The 14,958-nt window shown below is 42.5% G+C and overlaps 1 protein-coding gene across 2 annotated transcripts in view; it reads right to left on the bottom strand.

Annotated features, from left to right (window-relative positions):
* LOC108895816 (neurexin-3b-beta) overlaps positions 1–14,958 on the bottom strand; it is a 103,221-nt gene that overhangs the window by 66,305 nt on the left and 21,958 nt on the right. For both annotated transcript variants that reach the window (XM_018694751.2, XM_018694752.2), the window contains exon 2: positions 977–1,158. In XM_018694751.2, the coding sequence (XP_018550267.1) occupies positions 977–1,158 (182 nt within the window). The remainder of the gene's footprint in view (positions 1–976; positions 1,159–14,958) is intronic.

The following is a 14,958-nucleotide window of genomic DNA, read 5'->3' as shown; positions in this document are numbered from 1 at the left end:
TGCCACTTCACTTCCTCTCTCACCTATATGCACATGCAAACACGCACACACACACATTCCCTTTATCTCTCTATACTGTAAAGGCAGCTCAAAACTGCTTGTTGTTGGCCCTCATCTTTGCAGAGCAGATGGCTGCTTTTCGGCACCACATGGCCAGCACTCAGGAGATGAGGAGAGCTCTTTAAGAAGAAAAAGACTTTCAATCTGCTTTAGCAACTGTAGCTCCTCCCCACCATCACATCTTTTTTGCATGGCGTCAGCAGCAACTCACCCCCCCACCCCCAATCACCTCCACCACCACTTCTACATATACCTCCACCGCAGCGATTTGACGCCCCGCATTCATCTTGCTGCTGTTGATGATAATGTAAATACTTAATGCTTATGTAAACAAGTTAAACACACGGTCGCAAAGTGAGATTATTAAGATGCTGTACGGATGCACAATTGACCAGCCAAGAATTCCAACTCGCCCCCCCCTCCTTCCAGTTTCTATCATGTTTCGCCAACATGTGGGAACACACTGCATATGTATGGAGAGCCGCATTCATTATTCATGCTGGGAGTCAGTTTGAATATGGTGGAGAAGTGAGCAGAGACTTGGGAGGCTAGAGTATGGGAGTGAGTTATCTGGTTTTTTTTTTTTTTTTCTTTTATAGATCTGCACTATTTGTATAATTCAGTTTGTACATGATGGACTGAATTTGGCCTGGAGACTGCAATAAGTAAACCTTGAGGAATGATTCTGAGGTTTGTTTGTGGTCATCATCTTGGCAAGCTCCTGTATGCTTGTGGTTGTGGAAATATAGGAGTATTAATGGGCAGCAAGGAACAAGCTTAGATTAACAGAATGTATTAGATACTGTTCATAAGTAGCTTAAACCAGATGTTTGACCTCAAATTAATTACATGTGTAACTTCATAAGAGTGAGTGATACTGATATTAAGCTGTTCAAAGGAAAACATTACTACTTACAATGTGGAGCATGATGTAGTCACCCAGACGCGGGGCACTGTCGATGCGGACAAGGATGCCGTCCTTGATGGTGGTGCTGAAGCCCACTGCCAGCCGGTCCGTCCGTGTGCTCGGCCGCTCATTGTTGGGCCACGTGTATGTGATCAAGCCCCCTCCTTTACCAAAGATGTAGGTGGTGCCAGCTGTGGAAACACAAGGAGTAAAGAAAAAGAGAGGAAATTAGATTTGTTTTTGGGGAAATAGAATCAGATGAAAAGAGATTCAACTCTGCGATGTGCAAACATAGTCTAACTAGACACTAGGGAGCACAGTGAAGTCATGAGACACTTTTCTGACAAAACTAGATTCAAACTACCTCTATTAGGAGCTAAATCTACTGTAATCCCTTTACAGCTACCTTGAAACTGTTCCAGTGTAATTGTGTTGAGCTCTATTTAAGGTTTTTAATGGTATTCAGCCACCGCCACCTTTTGGGTAGAAGTCAGCGGCTCCCCTGCCACCATCTATGACCTATCCAGCTCTTAAATATAGCCCCTTTCCAGGGAATAACAGCCAGTATGGCCAGAACCGGATAAGTCTCCCAATCCTCATGTAATATATATGAGACCTGCAACCAAAGAACAAAGACTGGCACAAGAAAGGAAAGAAGAGGAGGGAGAAAAAAATCGAAGAACCTTCATTGGATTTAATTTGACAAATGCAGTGTAGAAAAAAGGCCCTCGGTACCAGTGGGGGGAAGATTTCACCAGAATGAGAATTTTCATTATTACATCAGCCACTATGCAGATTTGTGTCAGATTAGAGGCTCTGATTGGATAAGGCTTGGCCCTGAGCCACAGAATATGTGGAAGTTGTTTGTGGATTTTCCTTTTTTATCATCACGTGGGGCCAAAAAAAGAGAGAGAGAGAGAGAGAGAGAGGGAGAGGGAGAGAAAAGTTTCATTATTTGGTTGCAGGGTTAGATTCAGTTCCAACTTCTGAATGTTCCCTTAGGTGCGTCAGAATTAAAGCACTGAGTCCTTGAGCCGCTTAGCCATCTTGTCCACATTTAGGCAAAGATAATCAAGAGATCAAAGGCATTAGACCTACAGCAGATAGACTGGTGGTTGAATCAATATGGGCGACGAAACAGACTCCTGTGGCCTAAGGATAGTGGAAAGCATTTGCCTCACCTCAGAAGCTGACAGGGGATTGCTAATGAAGTCTCTGAGTTCTTGCATCAATGTTTTAATTCATTTTTTCTGCCTCCATCATCCGTCTGCATCCCTTTCTTCCATCTCACCCCCCCACCCCCGCCATTCCTCTCGTTTCCATTCACTTCCTCTCCAAGTCACCTGAACATCTGTTTGGCCTTGTGATGGGTGCCCAGCTGTCTCACTGTTTCCCCTATGAAGCGGCCAACAATCTGCTCTGTGGTCCATAATACCCCAGGGATCGCAAGAACATATGGATGGGATGGGAGTGAGAGAGTGGGAGAGACTCTATCGACCAGATGAGTGTCTCTATTTGCCTTCAGGCGCACAAGCAGGTCTGCTTTTTACACTCCTCAGGTGTCAGCACTGCAAACCACCAACTAAGGTCGTCTATGTGACATTAAAAAATATCTAAACAAGTGAAGCACCGAGCCAACACGCTCATTTTGTAACTAATAACCGTACATGGCTGGTTTAACATAGACTTCTATTGTTTTCTATTGTGTGACTGCTCTCAGTGACATTGCAATGACTGAAGCTGATGTTTTGCATCACATATCACCTGCCTCAAATAGCTCATTTCCTCCGTGGCATTGTGTCTGTCTGAAAACAAAGCAGTGATGCCACGGCAGCAGATAGCAGCCTGCAGCCAGGTTGCACCGGATCTGGCCCCGCTGTCTCATTGCCTCAAAGTTTCTTCTTGCCAAAAGAGTTCAGGCAGACTTGGGATCAGTTTCCCCGGCAAATGAGCAAACTTCGCCTATCTCATCTAACACACACACACACACTCCTTTTTTTTTTCTGGAGGGGATGACGATGATGAGCAGCAAAGATACAAGCACCCCGGGGAGCCAATTATCACATTGAGGAGATTTGCTTAGTGTTTCAAGAATACAATGTTTGGAATGAAACACACACAGGAAGCAACATGCACACCGACTGACGCACGCACACACTCACACACACACATACACACACACGAACAGGAGGGCTGACGGAGGCACAAATGCACAATGTGATGCTCAACTATATAAAAGTGTGCAAACACATGTGCATACACACAAACACTCAAAAGATGATGGCTTCTCACATACAATCACACAAGTGGGTGATTATCTGCACAAGTACAGAGAAGAAAGAGAACCCGAGATCGCCGAAATGTAGCACATTTCCCTAACAACCTGCTGGGCCCAGACTGCATCGGCAGTATTTCCACACAGAGAGGAAGTCCACTGCATACCAATTCATACAATGTGCAGAGCTGGTGTGTGGCATCATTTCTGATATTCATCTGAAGATTTCAACAGAGAAAAAGAAAATGCACAGATGGTTAGCTACTGAGCAAGGACTGTTGAAATGTAGCAGCTAGGCTAAAGTCCCAAGGTCAAGAGTTTCATTAAAATAATTTCAATACAGATCAAGAGGGCTTTTCCAAGTGACAGGGATTTTTCACTCAAGTGTGCTCCTACAGAGAGTCAATATAACTGAATTTCAGTGATTTCGCAAGGACACTAATTACATCAAAGTGAGGATAAGCAATGGCATATTTTAACAATTTCTAGCATATCTTAGCATGCATGCTCCCAATTACTTCAACTAATAACTCCTTGGACATTAACCTGCCTCCAAAACTTTAATAAACAATACTGTTTTCAAGGTTTGTTTAACCAGTATTAAAAATTAGCTACACTGAAGGCAGAATGTCAAAATGGAAATGCACCTTTTCTTTACTGAAATTAAATAAATCAACATGTACCTATTGCTTTCATTGTTTTGCAGCAATATGGACTCTACATTAGCGCCTCACATTAGTACTCTAGCAAAAAACCTTTTAAGATGTGCATCTAATTAAAAGTGCAAGAGTGCAACAAAAACTAACTGTCATTTATTGACTGGAAAATAACTTGGTTCATTAATAGGACAACCTATTAAAGGGGATACTCTGTAACAAAGTGTGCCAAAGTGATGGGCTTGTAGATTTTTAATTTTGCTTTCCTTGATTTGCTTGCTAACAGTGCAATCAAGACTTTGATCCAGTAAAACACATTAAAGCAATAAGGTAAAAGCAGTCCACTTTATTCTTGGAAAATGGCTCCTCTTCAGAGTTTGCTCTGCTCTGTAACCATTCCTGTGTCCCTTTCTTTTCTCTCTTGTAATTATGGAAGACTTTTCATCTGCTACCCTACCGCGGTCACTATGAGAGGTGGGCAGAGATAGCTTGGTGCCATTGTTCATTACAAGGCTGAAGCGTTATGCTAGTAGACAGCAGAAATGATGTTCGATGTACACATGGCTCTCACAGCTTCGAGGACCTGGTGAAAAGCCAACTGCAGGGAAAATATCATCAAAGGAATCAAATCTACAAACAGATTACTGCACAAGATGTTATTTTGGTGGATCAGAGGGGACTTTCATCTCCATCTTTGTATAATGCAATCTTGCCATGGCCAGTGGGTATTGGAGGGAGGCCATTTGAAATCTAATTGTAACATATGGGTGCTCCATTGACTTGTGAGTGGAAACCCTCTGAGGAAAATAATGACCAACGCTGATTTTAATTTATTATTCTTACACAGATAAAATAAAATACCCCAAATGAGCCATAAAAATGTATTTTTATTGGTTTTATTTTGAAATGAAGGGACGGTACTAGTGCATTTTTCACCAGTACTTTGATTCATTGCATCTGCAGTGTGCCTCCATTTAGAGACAAACTGTAGATGAAAGACTAGGTCAAAGCCTTGGCCTCTATTTTGCAGAGGTCCCCTGAGGCGTGGGAGAGCAGACAGAAGGTCAGGACACCTGTCTGCAGAACAGAACTATGTCCTGTCCTTCAGGCCCCCACGTGACATTACCAACTAGCGAAAAGAAGAAAAAAAACAAAAAACAAAACAACAACGCCCCAAAAAAAAAACAAACAGGAGGATACAGCGTTTTCACGCAGGGGCAGAAATGGCGGAAGGTCATTGGTTTCAATCCACTTAACCAGTGGGAAAAATCTGGGTGGATCACATTTTGCCCATCAAGCTGCTGCTCAATCTTAGTCGGCGTACAGAGATTTAAAATAAATAAATAAAATAAAACATACCAAAAACCTTTTAACATACTTTCTTTACAGGCATGTGTGAATGCTCTCCTCCCTCTCTATCTTTCACACTCACATTTAAACTGTACCAGGCAACAATGCTATCTATACAAGTGCAAAAAGAGCAGAGCAGCTGCCATAGCGCACGTCTGTTATAACTGGGTAATTGGTTGTATTCAGGCTTCACACCATCCTGTGATAAAAAACCCTCTGTTTAGAGGCAGCTGGTGGAAGACCTAGAGAAAAGACTGGTACTCGCTGTCCAACTGCAAAGGCTGCAGGGAGGCGGTGGTCAAGAGTTTTTTTTTTTCTTTTTTCGTTTCTCTTTGGGCAAGTTGGGCGGGAAGGGCGTGTGTGCATGTGTGTATTCTAGCTACATAGAAAAAAGGTGGCTCTACCAGCTACCCACAAGGCACAGAAGTGCAGTGAGTAAATGCACTAAACTTAAACTCTCTGTGTAAATATGCACGCACATACACACATTCAGAGTCATCTGCATAGACATGAATGAGTCTAAACTTTTACACACACACACACACATCCAAAAGCACACACACTTCCTCTCCTTTCTCCTTGCCATGTGTCTGTGTGTGTGTGTGTGTGTGTGTGTGTGTGTGTGTGTTGTTTATGTGCTTTTATGTCTTTCCCCTTGTTATCTCTTGGGCTTTCTGCAGCGCTGGCACCCCAGGGGATGGAAATAGAAGACAAACACGGTTTGATGTGGTCGAATTTTCTGCCATCGGAGAATGAGGAAAAGAAAGAGGAGCACTAAAAAAATTCTGAAAGTGAGATGCAAAATGTAATTGCTTCCTCAATCATGTTCAAAAGAACTCTATCATCACAATGCTTTCCCCTGCCGTGCTTCATACATGGGAAATTATTAGGCTTGCTGTCCTTCACACAACTACAATAAAGAATCATTGACAGAGGAATCGAATTGTGAGATACTGAGCTGTGTAATCACTGGGATTTATCTCCATTTTACAACCTCTTATCATTTCATAATTCATATTTCCAACTGTTGCCTCTCCCCTCTGGGATAGAATGAAGGACGGGACTGATGACTGAATGCTCTCTCTCTCTCCCTGTTGCTCTATCCTCAATCAGCTGCCAGAAGCAAGTTTACAACAAATAGCTAAAACACTGTATATGACCATGTGTGTGTACACATGAGCTGTTGGAACTTTTAATGTATTTCTATGGCATGTACACTCAAAATGCAGTGTCTCTACATTGTCACCACACATGGCAGCCATGTGTCCCATCTTTCATTGGCAATGTTGAAAAAAAAAAATGCAGAATTTGATTGATGAAAGGCAGTGTGTTGTGAAGAATGGCTGTGTAAAGAAAACAGCCAGCCTTGAATGATTTACACTGTCTGTTTCCCCGCTATAATAAGCGGTAGCATTACCACACTATATGGATTCACGCGCCAAAAACCAGGGGTAATAGAAGTGGGAGAAAAACGGAAGAGAGAGACAAAATGGACAGACAGTATGTAGTGAAAAGTGGAAGGTTGTGTTCAGACAGCCACAGCTGTATTATGATATATGGGCAGACAACAGACTGTAAAATACATACAAAATCAGGATTAAGACACATTTTTTATGGTTTCTCACCAAGATTTACCTTTAGTAAGACTGCTATTTCAAATGCTCATGTTTTCAGTATAATTAAACTTAATATGTATGTAATTATGTTGTGTCAAGTATGGTTATCGGAGGGAGCTCTTGTGTGTAAACCTGAAGAAAAGCTAAAGCAATTTTGAAAGGTGGCAGAAACATTGCTGGGTGATAACACGACACAGTCTGCAATTATGGCTTAGAAAGTTATTTCCCAGTCTACAAATTGCATACAGAGGATTGTATGGATTACTCTACATTGTGTAACATTTTGTCAGAGTCATATTCTAACTTTATGAGCCAGAGCCCACTAGCAAATGCAACAAAGCGAGGCAGAGGCTCAGGCAGCTTCTGCTGCTGCTTGGGCTGCACAGCAGCTCTAGTAGCCAGGATAATAAAGTCTGAGCCGCTGGGCAGCAGCTCCACTCGCTGGGATTGAACAGTCAAATACTACAGTGGCTGTATTTGTGCTACAGTTGCCCAACAATGCCAAAACAAGCTAAGACCTCTCTGCTGCATTGAGATTTAGTGTTGACAGTAAGTGTCAGTTGTTGGTGCCAGTGCAGAGGAAGCGCAGGTGAGTGACAGGAAACAACCAATGTCAACAGATGGCACAACAACATATTGTGTTCCCTGCTGCACAGTCCCTGTACTGGGATGAAACTAAGGATTCATTTTATTGAATGAACTGTCAAAAAAAAAAAAAAAGGTAAAGGCTTTGTTCACTTCTTAAAGCCCAAGGCTGTGCCTTCACATTACTTATTTTGTCTGAACAATAGTCCAAAACTTAAAAAAAAAAAAAAAAAAAAATCAGTTCACTATCATACATAACAAAAAAAGAGGAACAAACCCTCACATTTGAGAAGCTGGATCCAGCATATTGTTTTGTGATTCATCTATTATCTAAACAATTTCTACTTAAGTAGTCTGTGGAGATTCTTAGTCATTCAGGTCATGGATATCCAATCTTGAAGTCTCCAGTTGATTTGATTGACCAATGAATCGAATCGATCATTCAAATAAGCATTGCAGCTCTTATGGCTTAACGTACTGTGCACACAGCTAAAACTAATGCAGTTTTATACACAATCGTGCAATAAATCCTACCTTCATGGAGGTTATAAAGTGCAGCTGCATTACTGAGAGGTGTGTAACATTTAGTCTAACTGCTCATAGAGTGGTACTGCATATAGTATGATATTTTGAAGACCATGCACACCCACACAGGCATTTTAATTCACTCTGATTAATCAGTTGGGCAGGCTTTGCTGGGAGTTATGAGGTCACTAAACTCAATGCACCACGGGTTGCTGTTTGCCAACCTTTTCCACTTGACTGAACATTACTCCTGGGACTAACCTAGCTAGCATAATGAACTAGCCAACTGTTGAAGGATTATTGTACTGTATGTCTTTCACAACTGCTAATTCCCCCCTGTAGCTTGAAATTAATGTGTAAAATATGTAATTGGTTTGTGCTCAAAAACACTTGAGGTGCAATGACTTCCAGCGAAGCAACACACGATGAGATGGCTAAATCATAAAGTTCTTATCTTTTTCGCCACCCTTCATTGGCGGGGGACACACTTGACATATTTCCATGATGAACAGCTTGATTTGCCATCTGTATCATGTTACTGAGGCAGAGGCGGGGAAATGTGGAGAAGGGAGAGAACAGAGAACAGGGGAGAGTGGCAAAAGAGTCACTTTTTGCAGAGAGGGAGTGCAAAGACACGGAGAATAGAGAAAACACAGATGGAGAGAGAGTCAAGTGGCGTAGACGTGAGTCCCCCCCCCCCCCCCTTTTCTCAGAGCAACAGGAAGAGGCTATGTAACATTGGCTCCTTACTCACAGGCATGTCAAATCATCCTCAGATCGCTATAGAAGAACAGGAACATCGACTCACAGATACCCATTAACGAAGCAGTCATGTATCCTCACTTCAGCTTCATGTAACACTGCAAAGGCACAAATGTGAGTACACAGACGTGAAAATATCCCCCCCCCCCCACACACACACACACACAGACTCCAACAGCAGAAGGTGATCCATAACAACTTCCCCCTCATTACTGTGAAAGTTGGGTAGCCAGTCTCACCCTCACGCCCTCTTCTCTGCTTCTCCCTCCTCTCTGTCTCCCCTCCTGCTGCATTACTGACACTCTTCTCTGTTGCAGCGGCAAGCGGACAGAGAGGAAGAGCTTTAAATGATTTTTTTCTCGGTTCTCTGGAGATGTCAGCTCCTATTCTCTCTGGTTGGAAAAGGAAGAGGGTGAGGAAGAGGGAAGGGGAGTCTGAGGAAGATTTCAGAGACTGGGGGAAGAAGGGGTGGTGGTGGTGGTATGCAGCTGAGATCCACACAGTACTCTAGGCTACAAAGAAGACCTGTCTGCTGACTTTAATGCTGCATGCTGCCACCAGTAGAATTTTTAGAGAGTGGAGAGAGACGTTGCACAGAGATGAAAGAAAAAGAGGTACAAGGTAGGAGAGACGCAGAAGGATGCTGGGTAAAAGAAGAAAAGCCAGACAGAGAAAGATGGGCAGCAGAGGTGGAGCAAAGTCAGTATGAGACAGTGTAAACACACATGGATGGCAAATAAATAGCTACGACACTTCCACACCAAAGCTCTGTAAAACCTGACTCAATCCTGCTCCTTTCTATGGTGAAAATTAGCATTCTGTCAGCTCTAGTGTTGATGCTCACACTGCTCTAAGCAAAATTAGGACATGAGTGTCTCCTTCCCATCATTCATAATGCATGACACACAATGTGTGTGAGGCATATCACTTCAGAGGCAGGCCACACCAAACCCTGCTGAGGATTAGGTGAAGAAGATCTCCTAAAGAATAAGGGATTCCAAGATGGCTCCGAGTGGAAGCATCATTTATAATTGAATCTTCCCCAGGGGATAGTGCAGCCTGTCTGCCTTTGCCAAGGCTTCACGGAGAGCCCAGAATTCCTCTCTCCCAGTCTGTCTCTGTCTGTCTCTCCCTCCTTCTTTCTGCAATAACTGAAAGGCCCTCATACACAAATACAACACAGCAACCTCAGCCACAGATCTTATCCCAAGGCCTTTATGACTCAAACCCCAGTTGGACACATTTACTCATTCTCAACTTTTTACAAACTTGCCTTTTTTGGGGCCAGGGACTGGGAAAAGTTTTTACAAACACTGACAGACAATTGCTTGTGCATTGTCCTTCACAGCACATGGCTATAAAGATTAGGATCAGGACATGATGTCAACAAATGTAGGAATTGAGTCAACTGCAAAGCATTAGCATTTTGTACTTTAGCAGCAGTTTTTAAAACAGTACCCAATGGAGTTTTTACCACTGGTAGTTACATAGGGCCATGGGTCCATGACACTTGAAGAAACATAGTAATATGCTACACAAAGACTACAAACTAGCAAACATGGATGTAAACATTTCACAGTTTGACATACTAAAAAAACTGGCTTTGCACATGTTTTATGATAAAGGAAATGCACTCAAATGCATCTTTCTTTGGTAAGTAACACTTAAATAAATGTAACTTTGCTTACAAGAATAATATTATTTTGTAGATCTCAAATATTATCCTTATTTCTATGATTATATTTTCTAACTGTGGTAGTTTGAGTTATATCTGTAATAAAACTGTACTTTCATTCTAAAATGTACTTGTCTGTTCAGTCACCATACAGTGTGCATGTGTATGTGTATATATATATATATATATATATATATATATAGGCTGTTTTTTTTAATGATGACAGCACTGTGTTGAAACATGTTGGTTATTTTTCACATGGTGTCAACAAACCACAGCAGCAAATGTATTTTGCTACTTCTGTTTGTTTGCCTCAAACTAGTTGTGTACAGACTGCAATAAGTCAAGACTTATTGGCTATGTGTCAAAGTGGCTGCCACCTTTGCCTCAGCAAGCAACCAGCTCCAGTATTTGCTGGCTGGTAGCTGGTGATAATTTCAAGCACTGATAAAGAAAGTCACCTCACTTATTTGCCCTCTCTCCCTCTCAGCTGGTTTCAACAGAGTGTCTGAAAATGTGGGAAGTGATAATTAAGGTGGCACTTCTGCATATAGTCTCCCTGCACATACAGTAATTGCAGTTTGCAGGAGCAGAAAGCTACAACAAAATGTTGCAAACTTGAGGAGAGAGCAATGCTTCCTTTGCCAACCCTGTTGAATCCGTTCAAATCTGCTCCTCTGACATGCAGGCTGTGTATTACTATTACGGGTAGATTCTATTTATCAAACAACTTGAGAAACTACATCTCAGATGCCCACCTGCCTTTGAAGAATATGGTTTAGAGAGCTGGACGGACGGATGCTAAAAGGAATCAGCGTCTTGTATGAAGCAGGGCTAATCTTTCCTTTGATACTGGCAACATCAAATAGAAAAGTACTTGAACCTAAAATGTTATAGACAGCGATGGCTCGTCCTTGCAGGGGATAACAAACAATGTAATCAAGCCGACAATACAGATCTCTGTTTCTGAGATCAAAATCAAACTGTGAATAAACATGCCTGATGACCTTTTTTTGTTTGCTCAACGTCTCCCTTTTGTCTGAATTTGATGATTGCCCACTGAAACACAGCCTCATTGTCTTCTCTAAAGCTAGACCAGCTGTGCCTGCGGTTGGCATAGCAACCCCATATCCTAGCCACCGGTGTCTGTGACAAACCTGATATCGTGTCAAACCCTGCTGACATCAAACACCTTTACATCTCACTAATTATCTCACAAGTAGCTCCTCCCCAGCAATGATGAAGAGAAATACTTAAATGTGTATTGCAATGCCACCTCCCACACCTCTTGTGCTCTCTCCATCACACACAAACCACCAGACACATACAAAAATGTAGGCTGGAGTGTTAGACAGAAAAAAAATTCAATCAAGTTTGTACTTTTCAGAAGTTTACTCAGCAACCTCCCTCTGAGCCAAGGACTCCAATTCCACAGTAACATTTAAGGCGCTGCTCGCTGTGGCCCTGCCTTTCTCACAAAACAACTCTCCAATTTAAGCTGAGGCATGCCATCAGTGGCAGCCTCAATGAAGTGATTGGTTTTGACAGGTAGCTCTTATTTCAGTGTGACATGCACTGCAACCTGTTAGGTGCACAAGGTACGCAGTTAAGTGCACCAGGCTGCCATTCTCATATGGAAGCAATCAGTACATGATAATGGTCATTCATCAAAGTGAGTCAGAATCCGTATCTGTGTTGGACTTCACCTGTGTGCGCCACCACCTCCTCGCTAACCTTGATGGTGCTTCTATGGTATTATTTCATGCAGCGGGAGGTGAGACTTTCTATGTAAAGGTCTTTGATAAGCTGAGTGACACTTTGAGCCTTGATTAGCTGTTGGTAACAATAGGTGAAACTTCAGGTGGCAATCACTGAGAACTCATGAAAGTTAATGTTTGTGAGAGTTTGATTCTGTAAAGACACAAGTTAGACAGGTTCATACTTAGAGGATAGAAATGGAATAAGATATGAATGATGCTTCCATATGGGGCAAAAGATATCCTTGAGTGGTTTGATGGGAATAATAATGTTACCATACCTTACCCATGCGGTCACCAATGTGAACCCAACAGAACAACAATTCACCACTGTTATAATGTGCCAAATGAGGGAGTATCTTTTGGAAGAATGGTGTTCATCCCTCCAGCAGAACTCTACAGACTTGTCAAATCAATGCCAAGGAGCATTAAAGTCTTGCTAACATCATGTGCATAACTTTGCATGTTGTCAAATTAATGGAGATAGAAGTCATTCATTCCAGCCAACCACTGGACCTGCAGGCCATCAGATGATGGATACTTTTGGATCATTATTGGGGGCTATGGTACTCATGAACACACAAATACTTAACATTTGCCATCGTTTGACCATTTCGGTAATTACACAAAACAAGCTTTGCATTTTGGTCACATTAACTGTCTGTTGTTGGATCATTGAGGCAAGGGTACCAAGATACAGGACTCAAGGGCTGGGCTTTGGCAGCTCTATCCAATTCTGTCAAACAAGAGATCTATTTTTTCAGGCAAGGATTGTGGCAACAAAAATGATCCACTAAAGTAGTGGGGTAAATTGTGCATGCGATGTAAGACATTTTATGTCGGTTTTTCCTTTAATTTGTCAAATAACAACAATATTTAATCACAGATGCACAGTAATCCTTTTCTTTTACTCCTTTTCTTGGTCTTAAAATCACACAGACACACACAGACACACACACAAGAACACACTACAAGATAGATAGTGCACTCCAACTGAGACAGTCTTTATCACAGCAACTGGGTTCCGATATTGGAATGGTACTCTGGAGTTTCTGTTTTCCAATTCCCCCCGGCAGGTGGTTTGACTTCAGCCCTCTATTGAATGTGTCAACTTTATAATTAATGCTCTCCCTCTGTTCAATTCACCTCCACTTTCTCCTCTCCATTCTTCTCGTCCTCACTCTTCTTTCTTTGCCATTGACTAGCTACCTTGACCAAGTCTAGCCGTTAGTTCTACCCCTGTTCCAAGGACATTGAGCTCAAGACAAAACACGGCAGTGACTCAAGCTATGGAGAAAATTTGGCGGCAGAGCCGTGATCCATCTCTTTGCAGTGATTCAGCCACAAAGCCATAGAGAGGTCAGTCCTGAACCACCTCCTCTGTTATCTATATCCAATCCTTTATCAAAAGGAGGAGAATGGGTTTAGGAAAGGGGAGGGGGGGGCAACGGAGATATATGCTTAAAAGGCCACTGACACACAGTCTATCTACAAATAAACAGGAGGACTTGCAATCGATGAGAAGGGGGAGGAAGGGAACAATGTGGGGTAAAGGGCTCTTCTTGAAAGCTGTAATTAACGAAATCCTTAAGCAGGAGTTATGGATTGGCGATAGGTAGAAGGGTGCATGCCAGTCTCACTGAGGACGAGACAAACACCCCAAGCAAGCATGTGTTTGAAGGAGATTGCGCACATCTGCATGTGCCGGGGAATATGAAGTGAGCTAGTGTGGAAGTGCGTGCGGATGTGTATGCTGATCAGCGACCGAGGCTTAGCTGAATTTGCCTGGGGTGAGGTTGAGAGGGCCCAGGGGAGCTTGGAGTGCAGCGGGATGGAACATGCTGGCCTCTCAGTGTGTCTTAGTGTCGGCCTAATTAAAGGCTAGGCCAAAAAGCTCTCCATGTTGTTGTTGCTGCTGTTCTGTGTGTGTGGGCACGTAGATGTGCTCACAGTGAAAACCTGTGCTTACATTTTTGTGTATTCCTAAATACTCTGTGATGACTTTCACAACCTCGTCTGCTCTGTGACCCCAGTTTTATGCCTCAAAAATCTCACAATGCCAGACACAAGAGTTGTTAAGTTGTCATGTGACTCTGGGTATAGACTATTAGATATCATGCCCTGCGGAAGGAGACAGTTCTCTAGAGCTTGTTGACAGAGCCAAATCATTCAGTCATTCATTCATTATCTATACCGCTTATCCAGGAAGGGTCATGGGGGGGCTGAAGCCTGTCCCAGCTGACATTGGGCGAGAGGCGGGGTACACCATGTATGGATTGGTAGTCCATCGCAGGGCCAGGACATATAGACAAACAACCATTCACACTCACATTCATACCTATTGGCAATTTAGAGTCACCACAGAGCCAAATGTATTGAGGAAATCAAATTGTCCTCCTGAACTTTCTGTTAGTTCAGTGAAATGTGATATCTCCAAGGACAGTTCTACAAATTACTTGTGATTATATACACCCAATAAATTATCACACTTGGGTACTGACTCCAAAGCTGAGAAACTGCTCTATGTATGTATGGATTAAGGTGTGTATATGATTTCTTTTACAGTGTGCAGATTTTGATTTAAGTAAGTAAATATATACCTAGAAGCTAAACTACCAAGTGTTTCTCTCTCTTCTTCTACGCTCTTTCCTCAGTCTTCCATTCATATACCTCAACCTCACCCATAGTAGTCAACCCCCAGTTCCTGCCTTTGAAGATGTACTTAACTGAACTGACGAGAAATTTAAAGCGAGTGACGGCGGCTTTCAACAGCTCATGAAAGGCAAAAGA

The sequence above is a fragment of the Lates calcarifer genome, linkage group LG7_1 (assembly GCF_001640805.2).
Source record: "Lates calcarifer isolate ASB-BC8 linkage group LG7_1, TLL_Latcal_v3, whole genome shotgun sequence".
In the NCBI taxonomy this organism is placed as follows: Eukaryota; Metazoa; Chordata; class Actinopteri; family Centropomidae; genus Lates; species Lates calcarifer.
The sequence above is the reverse complement of the archived record's forward strand: the minus strand, read 5'-3'. Positions and strand labels throughout refer to the sequence as shown.